The sequence below is a fragment of the Pleuronectes platessa genome, chromosome 19 (genome assembly GCF_947347685.1).
Source record: "Pleuronectes platessa chromosome 19, fPlePla1.1, whole genome shotgun sequence".
Taxonomy (NCBI): Eukaryota; Metazoa; Chordata; class Actinopteri; order Pleuronectiformes; family Pleuronectidae; genus Pleuronectes; species Pleuronectes platessa.
Window position 1 is genome coordinate 15187255 of NC_070644.1, and position 27983 is coordinate 15215237.

Below are 27983 nucleotides of genomic sequence, written 5' to 3' on the forward strand. Positions count from 1 at the left end.
AAACAGGTGTCATTGCGTTGCTATTCTATCCTGGGGCCAACTTGACTGTGGGAAAAAAGAGAGAGCAGGCATGATTTCATAAGGCCAGACACTCAGTGAGTGATGGCTCATCATCTTCCTTATCTATCTGTATGTGTGTGTGTGTGTGTGTGTGTGTGTGTGTGTGTATCAGCTTTTGTGTCTGCTCAGACAGCCATGAGAATCAACTTGAAAATGAGTCCGGGATCGTCGTTAAAGACACGTCCCAGCGGTTACAAGCTGCAGGTTGTTCTGGGGGATTTTCATCAGATTCACAGTTTAATCATAACTGTGATTCTACAGCAGACTGAGTACAGACATCTGCTGAAGAGCAAATGTGAATATCTATTATGTAAAATTCATAAAGGTTGGGCTGCACAGGGATTCTTAACCACCAAAATGAAAGAGTGATCTACAGGTCTTTCACATAAACAGTGTGGCAGTGTTATATACACATATAAATGATTAATACAAAAACAAAACAAAATATGAATAACAAATTAAAACAATTATAATAACGTTATTGAGCACAAGCGTTAATGACAGACCTATTCTTTTTAATTCTGGCATGTAGATTTGAAGCACATCTCCAAGTCCAAATGATTTAATTTCCCATGATTAATCCAATTCACCAACAAATACGTCTGTACTGTCCATATCAGTATATGACTGATAGTTACCCTCGCAGAAGACTGTGAACCATTGTTTCCCATGACTTTTAGGAATCGCAGTGTTTTCCAGGGAGGCAAACAGGAATACTCTCATATTTGTAATCGTTGACTCATCTCCAGAGAAAACATAACACCCTGGGTAGTTATTATTTGTGGTCATGTCCCATTTGCTGACTCATTCATAAACTCACACACTGGAGTGACAAGACAATTATAATGGCCTTTTTTCCTGATCTGACAGAAAGACAGCCAGAAGGACAGACAGCTCGTCGCCCCCGAGACAAACAACAAAGAACAGACAAAGGACACGGACAAAATCAGTCACTCATTTCAGCACCCGCAAACTATTAACATGTGTCTGTGGGACAGTGGTTGTGAGAGTGTGTTAAATGTGACCATCACTTTCTCCTAGTGTGTGTTCACTTTTAGCACATTTTCAAACTTAATATGTGTGTGTGTGTGTGTGTGTGTGTGTGTGTGTGTGTGTACACAAGTAACAGGAGACGCCGAGCCTTCGCCACACACACACAGTGGGAAATATTTGAGATGGTTTCCCTCGGAATGTCTTGGCGTGCCTATGGAATGCCCCCCCTCCCCCCCCCTCTTCCCACCACCCCTCTCATGTTGTCGCTCCCCTCCAGAGAGAGAGAGAGAGGGGAGGGAGAGTGGGAAATAGGCGGGACGCGCAAATCCGACTCCTGTTTTGTCACCACAAAGAGCGGTACATTCACAGGAGACGTCAGATGAAGCCACAGGGCGCAAACACACTTGCAAACAATGAAAATGTGTTAGAGACACTGTGTGTTTGTGGTCATCTACAAATGCTATTTAAAAAGCGGCAGCGTATGCGACTTAAGGTCTGAGAACAAACAAGTCTAAAAGAAGTACATCCTCTTCTGTTTTCTGCGGAATTTTTCACTCACAATGACGCCCTCAATCATAGGCTCACATGTGGACAGATATACCAGCGTTCTCGGAAAGAGCGAGAAGGGTAACTTTAAACGTGTCTCAACCTCTCACATTCCTGTTTCTTATCCCCCGGCTCTCTTATGTAGATCAAAAGGACAGACATCCAGTCTTTCTGTCACCTCACCCTCTTCCACCCCTACTCTTCCTCCAGTGTCCCCTCTATTCCTCCCACTCAGACTCTCGTCTTGCATATTTCAGATTTTCTCCTTTCAGCTAATTCATGTTATTTCTTCAATCTCTGACTGACATGCACCTTTGAATTTTCTCTCACTGTTGTTTAGTTTTTTCTTTTTAACCTCCCTGCCATCACCTCTTTTCTCACTTCTCTCTCTCGCTCGCTCCCTCCCTACTCTTTTCCTCTCACTAACCCCCTCCATCTCTCCCACCCCTCCCTCTCATGGTGTGGCGGTTCCTGTTGCTCTTGTTTTCACTTCCCCACTAGTCTGGTGCGTGGGAACCAGCGTTTCTGCTGCAGTAGTGTCTACGTCTGAGCCTGAATGTGTGTGGTTCTTTAACCGAGTGCGTGTGTGTAAAGGTGCTGAGGTGACTGGGTTTGTGCGTATGATGGTGTCAGTATGTTTGTCAGATTTGGTTTTGACAGTATGAGTATCACTGTACGTGTGTGTGTGTGTGTGTGTATGTGTGTGTGTATCTCTCAGGCAATCTCTGCTATCTCGACATGTCTATAAAAGGCCAGTACAGGACATCTGATGGAAATGTGCAACCCAACGGAAGTGTGTGTGTGTGTGTGTGTGTGTGTGTGTGTGTGTGTGTGTGTGTGCGGGCATGGAAAGTATAGATGCAGCAGTCAGTGGTGGGGATAGGATATGGCTGAATAAGGAAACCATGATCCCCAACTCCACCCTCTCCGTCCCTGCATCCTTCACTTCGTATTTTGAGGTTAGAAATAAACATTTCTTGTACTGTGGATAAACCACTAACAAACATGTGTTTGATCAATGTATCAAAACAGAAGGTTTATTCCAAATTAGTATTAAATCATGTTCACATGCTGTAGATAAAATTTGTGCCAGTTGGGATAAACGAAACTATATTATTCTCAGATGAAAAATCACAAAGTGAAGCTAAAAATACAGTCATGTAACAACAATGATGATTTTTAGTTAATCAAGACTTTAAGGTCTGCAGTTAGATGGATTTTCAGCTGGAATACACAAATATGGCCAAATAACTAGGAGCTGGTGCATTCATAAAATGAATATGGATGAAAATAAAACTGTATTTTACTTTGCTTTCAACTATTTACTGAATTTAATGTTCCTCTATGAATTATCCAGTTCATCCTGTGTGGACAGCCTCTTCCACGTTTATGTTATTTCATATTTTGAAAGTGCACCAATGACACGCATTACAGCACTTAGATCCCGGGCAATTTTGCAATGTCTGTGAGATGATAAACATTTATAAAATCCCATGAATTTCTGAGCCAGGCTTTCTTTTAAATCATACATAAAAAAGCACACGCTGTTTTTTCACCACGTATCCATCGTTCAAATATCCAGACAATGACAAATACACATGAAGCCCTCCTACATCACCCCTTTACTCTTGGGGTCTCCATGGTGGACACACATTCCTTTGCATCTAAAATCTCTATGTGGCCCATTGATACACAGACACAAAAATTAACCCTTTGCCTGCACCATCTTTACACAAGTTTGTGGTTAATCTCCCTCTTCATCTCCTCTTCTCTGCCCTCATGACATTCATCGCTGGTGTGAGTGCATGAGGGAGAAGCACTGAGAGACAAAAGGAGAGAAACGAACCCATCCATTGCTAATCACAGAGCTCTACAGTCAGATAACAAAGGGGTTAACTTCGCCTGGGTGGGCTGAGGAGCAGCCCCCAGGGTGAAACACACACTCTCTCACTCTGTCACTCACACCTATACACACAAATCATGACCACCTTCATTTGGTATGAACTCTTATCCGACTATTTCCATGCAACATTTAAAAGTAATCAACAAATGTTAAGTGTTTTACTGTCCTCATTCGTTTGGGTCTTAAATTTTAGAAAAGACACTTTTAGATATTATTTTATTATATTCCAGGAAATTATCACATTGAGAAGATTAAGTAGTGTCTTCTGATAGTTGTCATTTTCATACTTTAGTTTTTAAAGCAGACGGCACGCCCTGGTCAAGGCTGTAAAAACAATCATATACATCACAGCATAATGGTTTTGCTCAACTCTGCTGCTTGAAGTACACTTCTGGGAAAGATCCGAGGTAGAGCTTCTACTAGAATGATTTTATAGTCACATTTGGCCTTCCTTTGGTCATAATATATCAAAGTGACTTCCTCTTGAAGTGAAGGGAGACCAATAAATAGGGAAGGTAGGTCGGTGCCCATTTGGCCATTCCAGACAGTGTTTTGGTGCACGTGTGTTTGTGACATCATGATGTCATCAGGTCAGGAGGTCTCATCAAGGTGGTCCAGGTTTTCAACATTTTGTGTCTAACGCAAATTCACCCAGTGGCATATCTTGACACATTTAGGGCCCCCTACTAGGAGCATACCAGAACACCCAAGTTAAGAAAATGACCTCACAATCACCACTGCTGCTACCACACACAAACATAGCCGTCGTAGAACACACAGGTTTTCCTAAACAGCCACCCAGGGAGATGTGTCTACTGGTCAGGTAGGTTAATCCAACCTTCGATAGTACCTGAATTACAGTGATTCTTGTTCCTTTATATAAATGCATTCACACGAATGTTTCGGTTTATAAAAGAAGGAACATGATATCGAAAGGATTTTGAGGAAACTTATAAGTGAAATTCTATATAGCTTCATTTCCAGGTTTAACTCTCTAGCCTAGTTAAACTCAAACTTATTGAATTTGACTGTGTGGTGAAACAAAATGTCAACAATGAACACAGGTCTTGTCTGTGGTGGAAGAAAGCTAAGCAATGTAACCCAGACATCCCTCTTTCCAGGAACATCCTCCAGCTCCTCCTGGGGGTCCTGGGGGACTCCCAGGCCAGATGGGATATGCATTTTCTCCAGTGTCTCCTGGGTCTGCCCTGGGGTCTCCTACCAGTTGGAAATGCCCAGAACACTTTTACGGGGAAGCGATCAGGAGTTTGAATAATTACACTACCAAAGTGCCTCAGCTCAGCATGAAGGTGTTGCAGCTCTTTCTGAATGTAAGTTAAGTAAAAGTGACCCCATTTTAGCTGTGTTAATCTCCAATTTCTTCCACACCCACGTCACTGCCAACGCCATACCAATCTGCCTGCTTATCTCTCACTCCATCTCAACCTCAGTTAAATACGACCCCAGGTCCCATTCCCACAGAGGTCCCAACTCAGAAACTATCTCCCACAGGGCAACACTGGAAAAACAAGCCCGAGGCTTTATGCATAAGTTTGATTCAGATTTGCCAAACTAATGAATATCAACTGTGAGGAGAAATTATATCACTCAGTCAAAAGAGCCAGTGTTTGTAGCCAGAGTTCGGCGTGTCAAGGCCTTCACCTTTGTCTGCTGCAACCGCTGACAACACTTCAAACAAACAAGCACAATGGAGGGTTTTTTAAAAGCCTGTTTCTCCATTTCCCCTTTATCGTTTATTAATTTCTTCCCATTTGCATTCGGGATTACACAACACACGGCAGCCACCACACACTTTGTTATCATAATTAAGGAACTTATCCAGTTCAGCAGTGTTCATAGTCACAGAACTAATGGTTGCGTATAGGAACTGAAGCATATTCCTCTTTCTGACTAAAAGCTTTTGCGTATCTAAGCATCAGCTAAATATATGTGGTATAAATCATGGGATGATTTTGTAATCCTGTGTGTGGACGTAGCCGTCAATCAGTGTTTACCTCTTTGGAGCCAGCTTTCTATCATCATCCTCCCTCTTTCCTATTTTATCTACTTAAGCCCAACTCTACCATTTAAATCGCAAAAGTTTCTAAGAAAGAAGATTTCAGCTGTGATAACTACTCGAGAGATTTACAATTCCGTCTTTCAGTACTGTTGCGATTTTTTTTGCATCGGATGTGTGCATGTAGTAATGATCACTTTAGTCAGAAGAACAACACCCAACAAAGCTGAGAGCCAGCCTGAAGTTTCCTACCTGGCAGCGGCTGAATATATCGCTGGGGGTGGGCTGGACGTTGAAGTGTCTGAGGACTCGGACAGCCTGGTCTCTGGCCTTCTCTGTGCATTCTAGGGCCAGACAGCGACCTTCACCCACCTGGGAACGCAACTATAAATATGGGAAGACAAAGGCAATGCATGTAATTTAACCAAATAACAAAAGTGTATGCAACCCCACAAGCAAAATGCATCAGAAGTTAGTAGACTTGAAATTGCTTTCTGATGTCACATGACTTATTACTTACACTTTGGAACGGTTGCCCACATGTGAGTATGACGCGGCCTTCAGCTTGTGCTAACTGACACACAACAGAAACACATCAAAACAAATGAATACTACATTTCGGATTGTGTTTAATTGTACAGTATGTTCTCAGTCCAGACTAATAATTCACCCTTGCTGCTTCTCTGTGATCATCAGTGTTCTCCAACATGATCACATCGACTCCTAGACAGCGCAGGTACCTCCCAAGTCCCTGTAGCATGTTGTCGCACACCACCCGCAATTGCTGGGGCAGCAGAGGAGGGGGGTATTCTGAGGGTTTCTCGCCACACAGGAGGCCTTTCTCCATGTCAGAGCGAGGGGGACTGACCCTTTGAGCCCCCTGACATTCCTAAATGGACAGAGACAAAAATGTGATACTTAACTGATCCCCACAGGGGGAATTTCTTTTCACTCGCATCACAGTGCAAGGAGGACAAAGCACAGGGTGAGCTTTAAAAGTGCACCCCTGGAGCTGATAGGAACTGCTGAAGAGTCTCAGTCAAACCCGCATTGTGCCTCCCTGCAGGTCGGATCATTCGAAAGATACAAGGTTATTGCATATCTAAGAGATGTTAAATATATTAGCATAAAAAGGACTGGTTCAAATTCATGACTGCACCCTGTGAAAAGGTCTAAGATTTGGATATTTAGATTGCACTTGAGTACCTTTCACTAAAGATAAACACCCTCCTTAATTTACCCTTACCTTTTTCCAAAGGTTCCCTATTGATTCCAAATTAAACTTTTGTCAGGAACAGATTTGAACAGATGTATAATAAAGCAAAAACCATACAACACTTATTCAGAGTCAAACACAAATGGCCTTAGTCGGGTCAAGAACAGGATTAGTCACAATGGAGGATTCTGGCTTCTCCATTTTTCGGATTTTATAATGAAAGATTTCCTGATATCAACATGTCATTCTATAAAAACATGTTTCTGTCTGATATCTATCTAGAAAAAGTAGTCTTCTTCTGTGTTTTAACTTTATAGGAACCTTGTGTTTATCTTTAATTTATCTTCACAGCCTCCACTTCAAAGCGTTTGGTGTTAAAAGCAACCACATTAAAATAAATGATCTCTGTCAATGGCATCAGTTGCTATGAAGAAATAGCAATTGACCCCTGACCTCTTCGAGGGTCTGTTTCTTCTGCTTGGCCAGTTTCTTCTTCTCCGTCTTGTCTCCGCTCTTCTCTGACTGGCTTGAACAAATGCTGCGCAGGTCAGCTGGCAGCCCGTAGCGTGCTGGGTTCCTGGAGAGGACTGAGTACACATCCAGCAAACAGTAGGCATCTGCCACTAGAAGGAGAGTAAGAAACGGGAGAGAGAGAAAGAGGGAAGGGGGGGGGGGGGGACGTTATTGGTTTGGGGTTCATTGGGAGGCAAACAAAATAATCTGTGATATTCTATAGTGAAGAGAACAGTGACCATCTGTCTCCCTGTCATTGTGTGTTAGTGCATGTGTAATAACTTACCTGCATATCTAATTTGGCTGATGCGCAGTGGACGTTTCTCCCAGTTGGACATCTGCTCCGTCTTGTCCAGGGGCTTTCCCAGGACCTGTTGTACCAGCAGACTGAGGCCTTTCTCTGCAGAGTCTGCTCCGACCAGCACCTCTTTAGGGCCATTCTGAGTCCTCTTGACCTTACTCCTCTGGATCTTCATACGGAATTATACACTTTTAGTTAAATCTTGGAAAGGTCTTCATTTAAACCTGCTTCCATGGATTCAAACATGAGTTTTTTTTATTGTAAATTATTGTATAACTTAACATGCTCTACAGGCTCAAGGAGAAATATTTTAACAGTCCCTCCCTTCTTATGTCCTGCAACAACATCCTGTTTCAACCGGACATTCCTTGTGATTTTGCAAAATATGTCTTGCATTCCTCCTGTCCTGCAACATGCAGCCTGCTCCAGCAGATGGTGAAGAAACCTCATCAGTTACTGGACCTTGTTGCCATTTCCACATTCCTATCCCCCCCCCAGAGACTGTGAGTTCAGCTACATACATCAGACAAACTGCTGGGCCACAGCAGTGTATGTACCAGGGCTAGCATCCAAAAATAGCAAAGAACAGCGTTCACTGTAACGACCCGTTGCAACCTCTTGTACAGTATCCCTGGTTGCATTGGACACAGTGGTCGTAAACACAGATGCTTGTTGAACTGAACCTGCTTGCATGTTGCCGCCAGGAGTATCGATAACCTGACTTGTTGTAAAACTCACATTAGTTTTGCCTTTGTCTTAAGTTTGAAATATCATACATGTAGAACCATGTGTGTGCTAAACTTGTTATAAATTAGAAATACAAGGTTGTTATCGAACAAGTTTTTTTTTTTTATAAATCACAGACATTACACCGCTACTAATTAAATAAAAACAAGTCTCTAATTATATCTTTTCTATTGTTGCTGTAATTCAAACCGCTGAATTTAATCTAAAACACTGAATGACAAGATAACTTCACCTTTTGGTGTACATTGAAAAGATCGAGCACCCCCTCCATCTTCAGTGGCTCATCTACAAACTGGTGCCAAGTGGCCAACAGACACTTGAGATCCCCACTCATTCCATAACCTAAATTGAAATAAAAGGAGAAATGTGAGCAGCAAAAGCATTAAGAGAGAGGACTTAATAAAGTAAATCTAAAGTAAAGTAATAAATCTTATTTAACCCTCGATCAGGTCTATTTCTTACCCAGTTTAAGGACATTTCTTGCCGAGAACAAACTCCTGAGGAAACTCAAGGTATCTGGGTTTTGACAGAATCCGTTTGCACAGAGGTCCAATAAAAAAACCTGGTCAGTAACTGCTAGCTGTATCAGGGCCACTTGCTGAGTTACGATGCAGCCAAATGTGGGCTGCCACTCCATGTCAATACCCACTACGCCACCTTCCTTGGAAAGGATAAAGAAAGAATGATTGGTCAGCAACAAAAATATATATTTTTTAAACAGGTTAACCACAGAATAATAAGAATACACTAATATCACAAAAGGGGGCTAAAACGTCCCTTTCTTTATTTATCCTGTTTTATCTCTGTACCTTCAGCACAATGTTTCGACATCTCTGGAGAGCTTCTGCCGTGCCCACAAAGGAAACTTTGTCTTTGGTGAGTGGCACCTGGTAGAACCTTTGACAATGATGCTGAGACGATATCCACTCCTCAGTTTGTTCTGAACCACTTGGACATATCTGTCTGAGCAGAGGCGAGAGACTTGTGTTATTGTGAGTGTGCACATACAAAGGATAATTCGACAGAAAACAAATCAGACTGGGCGAGATTGTTTCATTAGAGAGGAGGAAAGGGATGGAAAGAATGAAATAAAAGCTGATAATGTGGAGTGACTCATCGGTAACAAACCACATGGAACTGGATGATGTCTCAATGAAATGCACTTCAGCGATAACGACTTAGGGCTTCAACTATTCCTCTTCATATTAGAAATGTACATACCTGATTGTTTGTATAATAGGATACATTTATTTCTGACCAACTTACTGTAGATCAGGTGGTAGGCGCTGCTGTGTTTCCCATACCCCGAAGGGAAGTCGATATCTGGGGATGTTGTACTTCAGGGACCACTGAGCGGCTTTCTGGAGACCGTAGTACTTCACCAACATCTCCACCAATTGTATCTGCAGCTCAAGGTCATCTGCCACTACACTCTACATATAAATAATACACACATACAACTAATGTTAAACTAATGTGAATGTAAAGTGCAGATTATCCACACATCGTTGTGTCAAAGACTAATCTATAAACACGACTCACCTGTACGTGGTCACTCCAATTGTCCTCTGTCATGGTTTTCTGAAGAAAAAAAATGATATATACATATATATAATGGAATATAGATAATTGAAAATACCAGAACGGGATTTGGCCTTTAGTGAATGGAATGATATGAAGGTATCTCCTCTGTACATTATCTTTGTAAATTTCACACACTTCATTCAAGACTCTGCTTGTCTTTCACCTGTATTCTGTAATAACACAGAAACACTTCCCACTGAATCAAAGGCTGTTGTTTATTCAAAGGACTGATTAGTAGGTTGAAGACAGATCTTTCAGTGATAATTGATAGTTATGTGATAATTTACATTTTCAACAGAAGGAAGCAACACTGCCAACATTCTCAGCATGGTCTCAGTTTGTGAAAAGTGTGTACCGAACAAGAAAGGATATTTATCTTTCTATCAATCTTTCACCATTACAAAATCCAGTTCATACTAGCCTACTTATCTACTTGGTTTATTTTATGACGGTAAATTAAATTTGAAAGCGTGCTGCACCACTTACCTCCACAAACCTCTTGTACATGAGGAACCGCAAAGAGTCCAGTCTCCTCTTGTGAAGAGCGTTGGGATACAGACCTGGGTCAAAAACACAGATCATAATGTTTTCTTACATAAGCACTCAAACCACACAGTTCACCAATAACTGCACACATGCCTCATCACGCACCTTGGTCGATGTTGAATTTCTCTGCAAGTCTTAGGATGTGTTTGGCGAGCATTTTGGGTGCGATGAGGCCCATGGTGTGTTTGGACAGGGAGAGACGAGGGAACTGCCTGTGAAAACACACACACTCATGTTTAGATCTATACATTTGAACACTGATGCCAACATGTACGACAAAGGCTCTCATACATTAATGCGTGTTCCATACTTGTTTAACTCTTCTACACTGAAGCTGGGGTGGCACCAGGAGTCCAGCAGTGTGACAAGCTGTTGTTCCAGATGATTGTGGCCCGTGACGAAGGACTCTGCCAGTGGCAGCTTATCCTGCAGGATTAACGGTATGCACATCTGCAGAGGAACATTTCAAATAACCTTGATTAAAGATTTAAAACAGGATACATTCAGATATAACAAACTTAAAGTGTGCTCATATATTCAGCACAAATGTTATGTGGACCAATGTGCTGCATATTTTTGTTTCACCTCCTCCATATTCACTTCCTTCTGCAAGTTAAGCTTTATGCAGAAAACAGCTGCCTGTGAAAATAACAAGAGAGAGAAATTCAGTACAATATAAAAACAATGTACGATTAGTGTCGATAATTTGACTGTTTATAGTTTTGCCTGAAATCTTTCTGCCATAATAAATGGCCAATGTCACGCCACCTCTTTGTAGCAGCTGAGCGCCTGTAGCTTCTCTAAGTGCAGTCTGAGCACGGCTGGGTCCAGGGAGCCGAGGTGGTAGATGTTTATGAGGCTCTCGAAAAAGCTGGCCTGGGCTTCCGCTGGTAAACGCAGAGCACGACGCTGGAGCTCCAGTGCTTGCTGCTCTGAGAGTGAACTCAGGGAGACCTGGTGGCAAAACAAAAAAGATGAGGAACCGGAAAAAAATTATATTTTATTTTTACTTTATACAGAGATTAGTCATCACGAAGGAAAACATAAAGCACAAAGTGTTGCTGATACCGAATCTTCAGACAAAGTCACTGATCTCGCTGTTGTGGTAGTCGTGGTAAAAACCTGTGTGGCCATGAAGGTGGCAGGAAGTTGGCCCATAGTTAATAATGGCAACAGTGAACTAGCCTGACCAATACAATTCAGCCGATACGAGCCTTTCACATATGAAATATATGTGAATATGAAATCTTTTATTTTACAGAAAACAGTGCATGTTGTATACAAATAAACATGTTCTTAATTCTATATATCAAGTTATTTTTGTGTTTTTCTTTTTATTCATAGTTATATGTGATCAAGTTTATGGTTAAACAGTAAAATCTCAGTCCCCCAACTACATTTATCATAATCGACATCTTGTGAATAATTGCCAAATGTTTAGATATCGGCCAATATGTCAATAGTTAACTTGGACTAGGCTCTATGGTACAGTTTTGCAGTTACTTTGTTGAATTTCATTTACCTGAGGATGCTCCTTCATCCACCTCTGGAATTCCATGAGGATGTGGTGGCCGAGGGTGTGGCTACGGCCCCTCTGTCTGCCCGGACAGCCCTCCACGATTGTTAGCAAGGCCTCCAGAGGCTCAGACAGCCTGGGAAATCCCTCGATGGCTACCAAATGGAGCTATGGGGGGGAAAGATAGGGAGGGAGTGGTGAAAACGTAATGTCAGAGAGGAAAACCTTGATGCGTATAACCTTACAAGTGTATCTTTTTAATCTTGTTTTAAGATTGTTTCACTCAAATCTAAACCCTTGTGTTTGTGAGTATTTCCTATAGGAGCCATGCAGTATGTCCTGGAATATAGACTAAACTAAGAAACATGTTGGAGAGAATTTCAAAAGAATTCTAAAAAAATGCTCTAAATATTTGAAGGAGATGCTCCTTTTGAAATGTACAAAACTGTATTTATTTGTTATGGATTTAACAATCATGCTAGAGTGTAATATGAAAGGAAGTACCCTGGTTTAGGAATCTGAAGATATTGTGTTCCTCTATTTTTGTAATACATCATCATCTGCGTCTGACTCACAGTTGTACAGCAGGTAAAACGAGTCAACTGGAATGGGAATATTTGGACATAAAAGTATGAAGAAAACGAGCTAACTTCCCTCTCTGGGCCCGGCAGACACGGGCTTCTGACACATTTAAGTCTCAACTTAAGAATGCAAACTCTGGCATAACACATTTCCTACATGAGAAAAATAATATCTGTGTGAGAATGCTTTGCGCCGTGTGCCTTAATTTGTAAAACAGATGTCATCCACTCAATATCCTCCACACACAGATCTCAAGTTCATTCAGTGCAACCTAAATTCCTTCCTTCCTACTGACAGACACTCTGGTTTCCTCATTAACACACACAGACACACATGCACGCGTTCACACACACTGGTGAACTTTACTTAAACATGGTCCCCCTCTCTGTCCCCCTCTCTGTCCCTCTCTCTCTCTCTTCTTCCTTCCTGTGCAAGTGTTTCTTGTTGAGACACAAAGGTTCCCGTCTCTCTACCTTTGTAAACACACTGACGCAATATTGCATGTGTTGAACTGACACACGCTGTGAAAGTGACTCTTACCGTCTGCAGATCTTTCCAGTTCCATAGTTCCAAGAGTTGGTCTCTCAGCACGGCAGGGTCAAGACCTGTGGGATCAAACACACACACGCACACACGCACACACACACACACAGAGATGAGGTGAAGTTTCACTCTGACCTTCGAGCTCTGTCCACCTGACAAGGAATCAAAACCTCTTGGCCTCTGTGGTACTTTAACGTTTGAGTCTTAGAGGCTCATTTTAGGGAATTAAAAGTAAATAGTACAATTTTACGTACTGTATGCAAGATTCAAAACCTCCAGAGCAAAACCTTGACATCATAATTAATTATTTTTTTAAGTTAGTTTATGTACAAAGTGGATCCATTGCGTGATTATTACAACCAACTTAACTTTTCTACCATTTACAGGTCTACTTTATCCCAAAGGCACAATTAAAAAAAAATGTCTAACTCCTCCACACTCCTTCCTGGGCACAATCGCTTTACATTGCAGTGTTTCATACAATAATAATTTCTGAAATCCACTGTTGATTTGCCCTTACTCTGAAAAACTGGCCATGTTAATAAAAAGTTAAAACCTGTTGCCAAACTGTTTTGAAATACCTTGTTTTGTGTCCAACCTAAATCTTAGCTTATAGGTAATGCAATATACTGGAAATGTTGTTTGTTAAAACAGACATAGCTGAGTCGCCATAATTCAAATATTATTTCGCTAACAGGGACAACAGGGCAGCCGTAACATCGGATTAACAGCTGAGGCTGGTTGGATTGTAGAGGAGCGCGGCATTAGCTCTGCATTCCAGATGAATCTGCAGCCAAAATACTCAAGAGAAGACTCTTCCAGAATTGTTTTTGGAAAGGCCACAGTGGGCAAAAGGGGAGATGTGTACATGCATCGTGTTTCACGTTTTGTGGCTATCTGTCTGTGCGTGTGTTCCACTGAGTCTTCCCAAAAGCCTCAGCTTCTTTCTCTGTCGCTCTTGCTGTGTGGGCTCCCCCGTACCTGCCCCCCACCTCCCTCCCTCCCTCCCTCCCTCCTTCCCAGGGCTAGTTTTTCCTGTTCTACTCTCCCGCCCTGCAGCAGCCTCTCTCGATTCTGTCTCGGATTTCCCCAGGAAAGGGCTATGCACTGGTCATGGTGTAAAAAATACAGCCTTCCTGATGCACAGCCTGGGAACGCAGACCAAAAGGCTTCTCCCTTTCTCACTCCACCTTGGCCTCTTTCTTTACTGCATCTGTCCTGGTATGACACTTCCCATGTCTTCCATATAATTTTATAATAATTTTCTCACTTCCATGTTTATCATTTTTCACAGAGTTTCCCTTCCTTCCTTCTCATTTTAACATCACAACAAAGAAAAAAAAATCACCTCCTCTATATAGCACACACTGAATAATTTCCTCTGTGATTATTTTCAGTTGTGCCATACCAGTCTTTTGCAAGGTCTGAATCATTTAGTACAAACCATGCATGCTTCACATTGGTGTCAGTCATTTTCAAAGTTTAGAGCCATTTCATGAATGTCCCTTTTCCAGAAAAACTGTGGTTTTACTTGATTTGAGAATCTATGGTCAGTTAATTAGACGTTGCATGAGAAGACGGCTTTTATTTTAGAAAAAAAAAAGCTCAATTGTTGCCGGCCTTTAAAAATAACTACATTCAGTATCTCACCATGATGTCACAGCTTTGACAGCCACAATAGAGCGTGCCATAGAAAACGGTCAACAACAGCAAGGACCGGATTTGTAGCAAATAGACTGATGTGCAAAAACACTGAAAGGGCCTTTAATTTCAAACATCTGAATGACAAAGTTGCCTATGCTGTTTCTCTGCTGTTATAAATCCCACTCCAGCCCATTCATCCCGCTAACGAACATGCGTACGTGCACAGGGACTCACACAAACACAAACAGCACAGCCCACTTCAGTCCAGCCTTGCCGTTTGAGTGAGGAGAGGATAGTGAAGTAGCAAAGAGGAGAGTAGAGGAATGTGCAGCAAGTAGTTTCTTTATAATCTTGAATGGTGGGTGAATGACAGAGCTGGAGGCTCCCCATTCATTACAACATAATAACCCCATCACCACATACAAATATATGGACACACATACAGTATATGCACTCACTCAACTCTGGGAATGCGAATGTTTTTCTTTACTCTTTGATGCAAGAGAATTTGAAATATGAGAACAAAAATACTATGTTTTCGCTAAGTGGATTTTAAAGTAATCTGACACTAACACTGTCTCCCACTCTTTACAAAATAATATCACACTTAAATTTCAGTAAAATTATACAGAGATTAAATCCACAGGCAGGTCTAACAGCCTGTTGCCAGGCAGCTGCCAAAATAAAGGAAACACAGAGATCAAGTGTCTAAATGTGGCATTTAGTGTCACTGCAGCCACCAGTGGGACTTGGCAGAGGTTGCGCTAGTGGCTCAACTGCACTGGAAGGATGCCACAACATTCCCCTACAAGTGCTTCTTTTCTCATTTGCTGTTGTAGGTGCTGGAAAAAAGGTGCTATTACGGAATCTTGAAAATGAGGAACATGCCAGCACTCACAGAATTAGATTCAACTTTTGTATGTTAATTACCTCTCCAGAAGTGACCCACTACAGCCTGTTTTCCATACCAGTGAGGACTGACACATACTTATAGCGTCTACAGGGGGGGAACAACTATGATGATGTATATCTTGTGTCCAGTGGTAATGATGCCAAACAAATTGTAAACAAAGCTTCAAACCACAGATGAATCAAAGTTAGTAACAATAAAGTGGCAACACAATTATTTTCATACTAAATTGAATATCTTCTTTTGAAAAATGAAGACAAACTACATTCAACACTTGCAGTTAGCAGCAATCAGCAAATTATTCTGGGTTGTATCTAAACGTATATGAATTCAAATGCCTAATAACCACGATATAAAAGCGTTGTTACCTGACCTTTGAGACATTAAAGTTAGAAGAGAGAGTGCATTTCATTCCAGGGATTGTTATTGCAACTTGTGCGTCTCTTTACCCATCATGCAATTAGAATTAACCCTCAAATATTCTGCATCATAACTAGAGAGTGTGTGTGTAGAAAGAACGGTGTCACAAACCTGCTGCATGTGGAGCCTGAGGGTTCATTTCTCTGTGCTGCTGTCACTCTGTAGAAGAGGGTACACAGAACAACACAATGCAGTAAATAGGATGTCTCCATCACATTTGTTCTAATATATATAACCTAAAAGTTTAGATACTTTCATTTACAAAATGGGTAGAGCTGTATCTAAAAGGTATTTTGTTTGGTCAACCAATAAATAAATACCATTTCAACTTCACAGACCACAAGGAGTAATTTTAAAGTCTTTTCTTGTTTAACCAACAGTCCACCACCCAAGGACATACAGTTTACAATGATATAGCATTTTCACAAAAGCAGAAAATATGTTTTTATGTATGAAATCAAAGGAAACTATGAATTGATCATTTAAAGGACTGTTCATTCTTTTACTGACAATCAACATACTTGTGCAGCTTTACAAGCATGTATTTATGTGCCATAATACAGTAAAACCATTCGACTGAACTAATAGGTAAAGATATGCCACCCTGCATTGTATGTTTGTATTATTTTGTTCTGAACTGTGTTGGGGAGCAACTTCTTCAAACTGATGTCACGGAATATAAATCATATGAATAGAAAATGAGGAAGTGTCTCTAATACATATTAAAACAAGAAAGAAACTGATCCAACAACTCATGATTATATGAACCAGTTTTGCAGACATCATGGTTCCTTCATTGACACCACAGACTCTATGTCTCTGATTGACACACACACACACACACACACACAAGCACCCAACATACACACACACAGAAACTTGTGGGAACAGCGGCCTGAGAAAGGGCAGGAAGCCAGCTGGCTATGAGACTAGATTTCAGGCTGAGGATGTTTTGTTATTCGGCCTGAAGTCTAGTTGTTTCTCCCTGTCTGAATGTCTGCGGGCTCTAGAGGCGGGATTTGGCATCCAGCACTGTCCTGGCACTGGGATGGATGAAATGGAGGAAGAGGAAGAGCACCTGCAGTCAAAGTCTCCTTTCCAAACGACTATTCCTTGAACCCGATGGAATACGTCACAGGGTCAAGGAAAGATGTGAAGCAGAAGACGTAAGGAGTTAGGAAAGGAGAACCACTGTGCGGGGAAAATCTGACTCCACTTACAGTCAGCATTTTTATGTGTCAATTTATTGACACATAATACCAAAAGATATACCAAAATATACACACAAAATGTTCAGTCCTCTCTGCTGTGTGCTGACAGTTATAATAAAGTTTCCTGTGTAAAACAGAAAGTGACACAAGAAATAACAACTAAACAGATTTAGTAAAATTCTTAATAAAACAAACAGGACTGAAATGTTGAAATGATGTATTAATGTGAGGAACATAGGAGGAGAAAACCTTAAGGGTAAAATTATTGTGTCCATTCCACAATCAGGAGATTCATGTAACTTTTATACAAGTATTTAGGGAATAAGAATAAAACAGCCGTTCTGTTTTTTATATTTTCTCCTCTTATTTAATAAAGAACAGTCCGTTGTTACCTCTGCTTAAGGAGATAAATTTGGAAGCATTGAATATCCTTTCCTCACCATTTAGTGAATTTGAACAGCTCTTATTATGGCGGCCTCTGAAATACTTCCGGGTGATTTCACTCAGCTAGGGAGGTTCCTGAAGCAAAAAGGGACTTTTCCTTTCCCTTATGTTATCGTCTATCCCCACCTAGTGGTTAGGAAAGGAAACTCCCTACTTCCTCTGTGTTGGACTCCCATGCTAACCAATGCTAGCTTGTCTGACCCATCCATTGAGGTAAAGCTCATGAATCCTGACAGCCTGTTAACGTCGAACCACCTGTAGCTGTTCTGCTATAACAGCTAGCTAAACCCAACAACAGGGATATACGTTAGCCAGGACGCGAGGAAACCTTAAACATCGCGACTCACTTTAAGCTAGCTCACAGACATCGATGCTAGCATTTCCTGTTGTTCTCCAACGCACAGTCGACTTTATTTGTGTATTTCACGCGTGTCAACAATCGACGGGCATTTAACGACGCTGCTGTGGTGCTATATTGTCGATAGGAAAGCACTCACCGTGTGCTACTTCCTCCCAGTGAGGTCCTGTCAGGTAAACTGGTGCCAAAGTTGCTCCAGGTTAGCTAGTGTGGTTGAATGGACTTAGGTGTTACCCTTTTTTTGCCCTCGGTAAAACTTGTCAGGCAGCTTTTACCCTCACACTGTACACAAATCTCCATAAATTAGAGGATATAATAACTAAATCATTTCTCAGCTTTGACACTAATCAGTGCAGATGGATTTATTGTCTGAGAAAAAGTACATAAGTCAAATTAAGCTGCCTACAAGTCGTAAAGTAGGGCTACATGTACCTAAATATTACTCTTCATCTACTACTTATTTTCAGAGAACGCTGTCATGTAAGTAAAAACATTTTACCGCCCCCTACTGGTCTTGTTTACATTCTACTTGTAGTGACAACTTTCTCTTACCTTGAAATATTTTATTCCACTAATATTAGATGACCAGATTTATACTTATATACCTATAAATGCTGCCAGACTGTCACCCTTACTTTCTATACTTCATTTTTATACTTTTCTATATTTTAGGCATTTTCCTTTTTGTTTTTACATCTGCTGTACCATAAATAACAGGCTATCTCTAATGCACTACTTTGTAAAGCTTCAGTTATTCATCTTTTAATCGGTATTAAATGTGCTTTACTCAGGGTTTAACTTATTTATTTAAAATACTTAAAATATGCAGGTAGCAGATTCAAATCCAAGGCCTACATGAGATAATAAGATAATATCTTACATACAAATAAAATGAAATAAAAGTGTATGTAATAGCCTTTGTAAAACATTTTAATTATTTACAGCGAGCAACAACAAACCATTCGGTCCTCAGCGATATTTATGTATTTAGTTGTTTGTTTAATCATTTGCAAACGTTTATTTAATGGTGGTCCTTTTAAATGTATTAAGTTATACTCTACAGTGCATGTTTTGATCATTTTACATCCGATGCTGCCCAGGTTGGACTGAGTCTAATGTTAACTCAAGTAATACCACGTACTGTGTAATAATAATAATAATAATAATAATAATAATAATAATAATAATAATACAAGTTACAATAATAATAATAATAATACATTCATTTGAAATAACTTTGTCAAGTGGGTCAAACTTGTTTACCACGTGCCCTGTGGGTCACTTATTAAAAATAAACGAGCTGTCCCAGCAGGAGTCAGTGTAGTTGTGGCTATTGTTGTTGTTTGAGGAGCTAACGTTTTTATTTACTAGAGCTGCTCCGGTGCTTCTCCTGCTCCTGCTCCTTCTCCTCCTTCTCCCTCTCCTTCCCCAGCCGGACCCGCTGACCTCCCGTATAAAACGTGGCTGACCGCCCAGCGCAGAAAGCAGCTCTGCTTCTGATCCCCTCCAAGCCTCAGCTAGCATCTGCTAGCTAACGCGTCCAACGGCGGGGCTAGCGGCTAGCAGAGAAGCAGGGATGGAGTGGCGGGGCACCGGAGCCTCGTTTTACCCCGTTGAGGAGTCCGGCGGTGACCCAGCTTCAGCAGCCAGGGACCACGGGGGTGTTTACCACCACCAGCAGGTAATGTAGTCTGTGTTGGTGGGAGACGTGTGTCTCATTCCAGCGGCGAGTTAACGGGTTTAAAAACATGCTAGCTAGCTAACCCTTTTGGGGGATCTTTGCAGTGTGTTTGTGCTGAAGTACCCATGTTGACAATTGGTAGCAACGTGTGGGCAACTGCTTGGTTTACATTAGCGTCTTGTTTATGTTCTGCTGCCCAGTTTCTATCACTTTAAAGTGGCGTTATTAATAGACAGCTTGTTGTGTGGTTGGCAAACATCAGCTTTCATGCTTGAGTCAATGCTAACCTGCTAAAAACACTGATCCGTTTATATTCAGTTTAACCACGTTGCCATGAGGTGAACGGATCACAGGCAATGTCTCCATGTTGGCAGGCCACTGCTTAAATCAGCTGTGGAAAGAGATCATCCCTGTCTGGGCTGGTTGGTGAGATCAGTCCCTCAGGTCCTGCGTTCAGTCCCTGACACTGATGACAGCTGACTGTGTTTGCTGCTGGGGACCAGATAAGGCCTTTGGCTGTTTGGGTAACCATGAAGCCACGGACAGGTTTGATTTTTATTTATAGACTCTCTCTCCACCCTGTTCCTAAATAGAACATGGTTGTGGCGATGAAGGCTTGAAAGCCAATTGGCCTTAGTGTTTGATTCAGCCACAGTTTGTTGCTGTCATCTGTTCACTATGAAGATCTATGAGAAATCTGTGGAAAAACTGGGATTGATAAGAACATTTATAGTTGGGCTCCCTGTTGATGAGAAACCAATGAGGTATAATCCATCTCTCCTCTGAAGGAAGAAGCTTTTTAACTTGGATCCTTTTGCATATTTCTTTAAAACCGTGCAGACTGATGCATTTGAAATAGGAATCCTGCACAACCACAGGAATGTGTGTGTGCATCAGCAAATTTGTCTGAAGTCTGAGACATCTTTTTTCATTCAGCACCCTTTTCTCAAATCTGCTCATACAACGCATGGGCAATATTAACTAACTAAATCCCATCCACTGTAGTCTAACAATGAATTAGCCTTTGGGGGCAATAATTAATACTTCAAATCAGCGAACACTATTTAAATTCTGTCGTTTATTTTATAACACAAATAGGATTTTTCTCCACAAAAAATATAAACGATACTTTGTGTAGCTGTTTTTAGGTCCAGTCAACAATTAGATTAATCTTAATTAACAACTAGCTACTTACGAATCAGTTTATAGAGATTTAACTAACTTAACTAATCTGATTGAGTCACTGACGATGTGTTCCTTTTCTCTTTTGAATTCCATTAACCTCACACTAGACACCATCATCACAGCTTTGTGACTGTCCAATGGCGTCTCTGTGCCAGAGCCAGCAGCGCTGTGTTAAGGCCTCAATTGTCTCCAGCTGGAGACTGGCTGAGGCGCAGGAACAGCTGTGTTCTCTTGGGGTCCACAGCTCAGAGTCCCTGGAGCAGGAGCGTGCTCGGACACTGGCCTGTCCCACAGAGCTCACACACACGGAGGAGGAGTGGCGCCGCAAGGAGAGCATGCTGGGAGGTCAAGAACCAAGCCGCAGTCCTGTGCTCGGAGCTGTCGGAAGTTGGGATGTATTTGATAAGGTAGCATTCAATGTTAGAATTAAAGGCGAGAGATCCATTTTGCCGTTGTGATTTAACATTTTCACATTTTCCTGTGGGTGAACGACTGTCTACTCGCCATGTAGTAACGTTTTAATCTCAGTTATGACTTCTCTCTCTTACAGAGTATAATTAATGCCCAAATTCAGCCTGTTGAAATGGACCAGGACAAATGCAATACGTTTCTCCAAACGTATGAGAATGAGCTCCGGCATTTTGGTAAGTCCCACACAAAATCAGATGGTTTGCCTGCAGATAAATGGTTGAAAATCCTGTGACTACATTGTTTTCAGTTTAATAACATTCTGTCATTTCAGACTCAACCTGTGGCTTTTAGATTCTTACAAGTTAAGACAGGATTTGTCCTCCAGCTTCACTGAAGGAGATGATGTATAGTTTTCAGATGCACATTGAATGAACAGGACAATATTTTGGGCCTTATATAAAAGTGTTTTTTTCATCAGTAATTTAACTGTTTCAAAGACCTTTTTTAAGTCGTCATATAACAAACTAATAAGCTTTCTTTACATTTGCAGGAATGTTGAGGAGATGGGACGACAGTCAGCGATTCCTTGCACACATGCCTCAGCTCATCTGTGAGGAAACAGCCAACTATTTAATACTGTGGTGCATGAGACTACAGCAAGAAGGGGTAATGTACAGATGAGATTGTATTTTTATCATCAACCACTCTTTAACAACACTGTCACAAGACCTAAGCAAATGATTAATTTATCCTGATAACCAGTCACCATTGTTTATATATTATGATCAAGGATGTGAGTTCAAGAGTTTTGTTATAAACTGCAATGTGTTCTACAGAGACGTGAATCAGTTATTAAGCTTATCCTCATTGATTGATTAGATGATTGATTCAAATACACAATAATTGGCACATTTGTGAACATAATTCTATATATTTTAATAGCATCAGACTGTAAATACTTCAAAATGAACACATAGTTGAATCGGCACATCTTTAACATAATTTCAGCCGAAAAAGTTATAAAAAAAAGTATAATAACCTTCATGAATAGAGGATTTATTTCAGGATTGATGTGCTAGACTGATTTAGCTAGTCACATGTTCATTTTAAGACAATGCAGTGTCATAATGAATGCTGAAGTCTAGACTTTACACAAATTAATTGAAACATGACTCAACGATTTGAGTGCTTTGAAGGGGTGACCTGTTAGGACAAACAGGCTAAGTGAAGTCAGTTGTTTTGTTCACGCTCCTGCAGAAGGAGGCGCTGATGGAGCAGGTGGCGCACCAAGCTGTCGTCATGCAGTTCATCCTGGAGATGGCCCTGAACTCTCAGCAGGATCCCAGAGGCTGCTTCAGGCAGTTCTTCCACAAAGCCAAAGTGAGCTGCAAGATAAGATAATACCTACCTCTACTTGTGGGCCTACCTTAGGCTTTCATACTTTTGTTGTTGGGACATGAGACATAATAGATCAGCGGTTAATTTAGAAGGCCACAAAAGAAAATAGCTAAAAAATGCCTTACATGTAAATTCAGTTGTTTCTGGAATGGAAACGGGGAGGCAACATATGTTGTTCTCTGAATATTGTTGTCTTTAATGCTTTACAGGAAGGACAAGAGGTTTACTTAGAAGTCTTCCATACAGAGCTCGAGGCCTGCAAACACAGAGTTAAAGAATATGCAGTGAATTATAGAGGTGATACCCCGAACAACAGTGAACTACAGAGCAGTGGCACAAACTGCAGACTTGACCCCAAAGACTCCTTGGACTCTCCAGTAAGTGTTCATCACTTTTCACCCTTGCTACTGAAACACAGGTTACAGAAGTTACTGTATTCTTCTTGGATATACTTTTCTTAATACAAACAATGGAACATCAAGAACAGCGGTGTCTCCTTACCCTTAAACTAATTCTAAACATGAGAGATTCTTTATTTTAGGGCAAGGATTTAAAGGTTTAGATGAAGTCTAGTGTGAAAGTGACCAAATGGCATACAGTATTCCACAGGCTTTTCTAATCTGTACTTTGCAAGAAGGAGAGAATTAGGCCCTCCCCCTTCTGTTGGCCCCTCAGTCTGTCAAGTTGCCAAACATCTACTCGGCAGAGAAAAGAGAAAGTGGAAAAACTCCTCCTCTCCTCCCACAGAGGAATGCGATCAAGCTTGAAGCTGGTTTTGCTTTTGGAGTTTTTCTTTTTGCAGCGTCTCTCTTCACTGCAGCTCGAAGTCGAAACCCCTGATGAGGGATCAGAGGAGAACATGCACACCAGTAGCTTTTCTTTTAAAATAAAAAACAAGGTTGTGCCCTCACTGATTTGCTCTAGATCGTGATTAAAATCTAGCACAGAGCTTTTTTTTTTTAAATCAGAATTTCAGCTCAGATTTGAAATGTTTGAGAGTCAGAGTGCTGTTACATCACTATTATAATCCTCTATAACCTGGCAGCAGTATGTTAATCCGCCAGAGTCTGTTACCCTAGCTCTGTTTATTTTGAACTACTTGTGATTTTTGATATTTGCACGGCTTCACCTGTCATTGGTTGACTCTCAGTTGAACCCTCTTCCCCTTGTCTCCCTCCACCAGGTGGCAGAGTACCCAATGAAGCGTTGTTTAAAGGCAGGGCTGTGGACAAGCACAGGAAAGTGGACAAAGGATGACGCCACAGAAACAGAGGACATACGCATGATGGAGACCTCCTAGTGTTTGGCTCCAGCTTTTCTTCCATCTCCATCGTCTCCTTGTCCAGGAACAAGAGTTTTAAGCCCTCCTTCGACAGCAGAGCAGGCTCGTAAACAGCAATACAGAGCAGGAGTTAACAGAGACATGATCAGTATTTAATTTTCAGTGCAGAAAAAAACGTTTTACTGATGACAGGTTTCCTGTTGGCACATCCCAGGCGTCTGGCTATTAGCTCTTGCAGTGTTCCTTGCCCGCTAAACGTATGCGTTGCTCAATAACACTGGTTTTACAACCCTCTCATCATCTAGCTGGTTATTGGCTGGACTGGCCACGGTCCAATGCATCATCTGTGGGTGAGGGATCTAAATACGTTTGTGATCAATTCACACCATTGGTTGGCCGGCTGAGTTTTGGAAGTTTCCTCATTGGCTGCTTCTGAGAATTGTTTCTGTAACACACTTGGCATTTTCTTTGTCAAAACAGCAAGTAGTGACAAATCTAGGCGACTTCTCGGTCAAACCACAGTTACTTGCCCCAGAGGAGAGCTGCCAGTGTTGACCTATGGGTTGACCTGCATCTGCTCTGTTGAGTGGGTGGCAGAGAGGAGCAGCAGTTTTATACCCAGGCCAAAGGGTGTGTGGTGTGTAAGAGATGAAAGCTGATTTTAAGCTGCACTGCAACCCTGTACATTTCCCAGAGAAGCTAAAAGCAAATGTCTGAATCAGTCGAACCGGACGTTAAAACCAATTTTACACGATAGTAAAAAGTCTGCGTAATGCGTGACTAAGCCAATGAGCAAACACATAAAGAACTGAAAGCAGCTGACACTTGGCACAAAGCAAATATTACACGATGACGTCATGATTAATTAGTGTTCCACAACAGTTTTCAACTACGTCCACAGACTTGGGTCTTAAGGATTTGTTTTACACAGGACTTTTATTTTTTTATTTTAAAGTGGCTCACTACAGCTGAATTTGCAGACCTCATGCTAATCTGCAGTATGAATGTATTTAATGTCTGAATCTCTGACATGAACAGGCAGTAAAGATGCTCCAGTTGTGGTGACCTGGATGTTTCCTCCCCAGCCTTTTTCAATTTAAGATACTAGAATGAAAGTACAGTTAGTTATAGATCAACTCTTCTTGAGTGGGTCACACAATGGCTTTGGCTCGTTCAGGATCCCAACTGATCTGCATGTTAAGGAGTTGCACACAATCGCAAAGGTCTCTCGGGCTCACAGTTGGAGGAGGATCTAAAATGCAGTATGTGTGGGTGGCACAGGTCACTCTGTTTAAAACAGAAGATGATAATGTTTAGTGTAAATGTTTCAGAGCAGCTACATGTAAGTGTTTGTTGCTACATATCCAGTGTCAGCATTAACTGCTGTTCACCGACGAGATTAGCTGAAAAGCTGCAAATTCAAACCTTCAAACTTGTTGGAACGTTGGAAAGCACCGACATGTTAGCTCTTGCTTTGCTTCTGTGTGTATCACCACCTAGCTCCCACTGAAGTTAGCATGCTAACCAGCTAGCTCAGGCCCATCTGGACTATCGTCACAACTTTCCAACAGCGACTCCCTGTAGCGTCCAGTGTCCTGAAGAAGTATTGCTAAAGGCCTTTACAAGCCCCATCACCACCACCCGCTTCCCACAGGAAAATCACATGTTGCACATTTAACTTTTACTTGGTTCTTGTCGTAGACCTTTTATTTTGTCAACACCTGCGGCAGTTCCTTATTTTTAGCCAGAAAAGTGACAAAGAGCAGCCGGACTTGTTGCTCAAAGTGAGGCAAGAGCACCTACGGTGAATTAAATTGATGGTTTATCTTACAACATGGTGTGGCCTTGCATGGTTTGCTCTGAACTCTTTGCTAATTTGCAGTCTTTGTTTTATGCAGAGTTTTAATGTTTAAGATTCTTCTTGTGTTGTCTGGAGAGGCTTAAGATATTATAAAGTGAATCAGTAATCCAACTTAAAGCTTGTTTACATCTGCCATTAACGTGCATCTGTGGCATTCAGATTTTATTTAGAAAGTGTGTAGGAAACATTTAAATTGTGTATTTTTCACTCTATAAACACAATTGTATTCCTACTGTGAACCAGAATATAGCACCACTGGCAAATAATTGGAGTTTCAATTTAACAAACAATATACAGTAATTTAAAAGGGATCGGTGTTGTGCACTTGGCTATTCTGGCTCTTATTGTTATGTGTCATTTATCTTAGCTGCTGGTTATAAGGCAAATTCAAACACTACACTTAAGACAGCATTGCACTCTTTTGTTAGAAGAGGGAAAGTTTGTTTGATACAACATGATAACCCAGCATTTATTACATGACAAGTTCAGATTTTGATGCACATAAATACATAGCATGACAGGAACGAGATCAACCTAATTTTAGTTGTAGGTGATGATAAATGATTCACATCCAGGTACTATCTGTGTGCCAGAGGCATGGTAATGGAAGGTGTAAAGAGAGCACTGCATTTGTCACATACTTTATCAGTTTAATAATTCTCCTGTGGAACTTCCTTCACATCTTATTTTCATATTTCTGCTGAGGCACAGGTGATCTAATTTAACCTTGACTACACTAGATATTGTAGAAAACATGCCAAATTCTCTGTTTTATTTTGCTAAGTCGGTGTGGGCTTTATGTATTTATATTTGTGTGGTTCAGTTATGTTCTATCTAGAGTAAAACTTACTTGTATATTCTGTACCAGCTTGCTGTCTTTTACCCAGCATCCGAAACAGAGTCGCAACCACAATTGTACCAAGTGCTCTGTGCAGACTGCTTTCAGTGTGTGTGTGGTTGGAGTATGAAGGGGAGGAAAAAAAGGGCTGTGTTCTCCACCGAGAGACTTTTACTGTATATTTGTGTGCAGAAGGAAGCTCTCTGCATCTGAATGTCCTGCACTTTAAAAGTAAGCAGTTTTTACTTTTGTCTTTTATTTTTGTTGTGCTCCCAATCATCTAGAATTGAATCAGAAACTCTGAACATCTTTTATTTTACAAGTAAAGCTTTGACAAGCTTGTAGTTTGAATTGTGTTATTTTTGTTCAGTTTTACCTTGTGTTTTTACTGTCTTCATTTTGTTCACAGGAGCTTTTGTCACATTCATTAGGCTTCCAAGGAAGTCTCCCTTCAACAATCCTGCTCTTAATTTGACAAGACAAAATAGCAAATACAATACGATTTTTACAAGACTGCGACATTAGGAATAACTTCCGATGCATTGAAGTACAATTCATCATAAGCTTCTGTGTGATGCATCGTTGATTCTGCAGTGAAACATGTGAAAAGCACTATAAATACTGTCAACGCAAACAGGTAACGTGAGCAGTGATGTTAAAACCATGTGCTGTAGTGGACTTTGATGTTTTTTGTTTCTTTCTACATGGTCCACATTGACTTGTCAACTATGCAAAACAACTGTTGGGCTTAAACTGCTTTACTCAACCTGTGGCCAGTGTCTCTGGAGTCTTTCTACAGTATATCCTGTGGTTTTGACTTTCTCAGCACAAGGTGTGAATTTGGTATCTGTATCTCTGTCAGTCGGCGCTAAGCTTTTAGAAAAAATCTCGGTGTAACATTTCTTCACTGACAGCTGGCGGCAGTGAGATTTGGCGTCTTGTTCCACTGTAAGAAACTCAAATATAAAACCACCAGTGCTAAATATTCTTATCTTGCTGTCAAATGCTACAGTTCTTTGTGGACCTGCTGCAAAAACAATTCAATGGAGCTGGCATTTAAAACGTGAGGAATTGAAATTGCTGTATAACTTCATGTCTCAGCTGATTGTCAAGTTGTATCGTGGGTAATGTAGGCTCCAGGTTTTGATAAGAAAGAAAAATCTGTGAAATAAATAAATATATGGATCTTTGGCTTTGATTTCGATACTTTTGACCCTCAAAATCATTAATTTAAACATTTTAGTTTGCAATATTACACTTAATACAAAATAAG

General features: G+C 41.0%; 2 protein-coding genes across 4 annotated transcripts in view; one reads left to right on the forward strand and one right to left on the reverse strand.

Moving 5' to 3' along the window:
• The window catches only part of exd3 (exonuclease 3'-5' domain containing 3), a 35468-nt gene extending 16951 nt beyond the window's left edge, over positions 1-18517 (reverse strand). Inside the window, exons 1-20 of one of the 2 annotated variants that reach the window (XM_053411915.1) lie at positions 18194-18517; positions 17120-17153; positions 16153-16200; positions 13065-13129; positions 11949-12110; positions 11195-11380; positions 11012-11065; positions 10737-10876; positions 10532-10638; positions 10367-10440; positions 9839-9877; positions 9563-9729; positions 9106-9259; positions 8759-8957; positions 8529-8638; positions 7535-7718; positions 7189-7358; positions 6190-6408; positions 6040-6093; positions 5772-5903 (exon numbers count right to left, since the gene is read on the reverse strand). In XM_053411915.1, coding sequence (XP_053267890.1) covers positions 5772-5903; positions 6040-6093; positions 6190-6408; positions 7189-7358; positions 7535-7718; positions 8529-8638; positions 8759-8957; positions 9106-9259; positions 9563-9729; positions 9839-9877; positions 10367-10440; positions 10532-10638; positions 10737-10876; positions 11012-11065; positions 11195-11380; positions 11949-12110; positions 13065-13129; positions 16153-16180 — 2244 coding nt within the window. In that variant the 5' untranslated portion in view covers positions 16181-16200; positions 17120-17153; positions 18194-18517. The remainder of the gene's footprint in view (positions 1-5771; positions 5904-6039; positions 6094-6189; positions 6409-7188; positions 7359-7534; positions 7719-8528; positions 8639-8758; positions 8958-9105; positions 9260-9562; positions 9730-9838; positions 9878-10366; positions 10441-10531; positions 10639-10736; positions 10877-11011; positions 11066-11194; positions 11381-11948; positions 12111-13064; positions 13130-16152; positions 16201-17119; positions 17154-18193) is intronic. The other variant, XM_053411914.1, reaches the window with a different exon arrangement.
• Positions 18518-19344: 827 nt separating this feature from the next.
• cdc37l1 (cell division cycle 37-like 1) lies at positions 19345-27901 on the forward strand. Of its 2 annotated transcripts, XM_053411917.1 has the most exons (8): positions 19347-19735; positions 20110-20281; positions 21028-21327; positions 21471-21564; positions 21882-21997; positions 22589-22711; positions 22939-23106; positions 23913-27901. In XM_053411917.1, the coding sequence occupies exons 3-8, from the start codon at positions 21058-21060 to the stop codon at positions 24027-24029; spliced, it is 888 nt and encodes a 295-aa protein (XP_053267892.1). In that variant the 5' UTR covers positions 19347-19735; positions 20110-20281; positions 21028-21057; the 3' UTR covers positions 24030-27901. The 2 variants fall into 2 exon arrangements, with proteins under 2 accessions (XP_053267891.1, XP_053267892.1); XM_053411916.1 differs by lacking the exon at positions 20110-20281 and having other exon boundaries at positions 19345-19735.
• Positions 27902-27983: the final 82 nt, after the last annotated feature.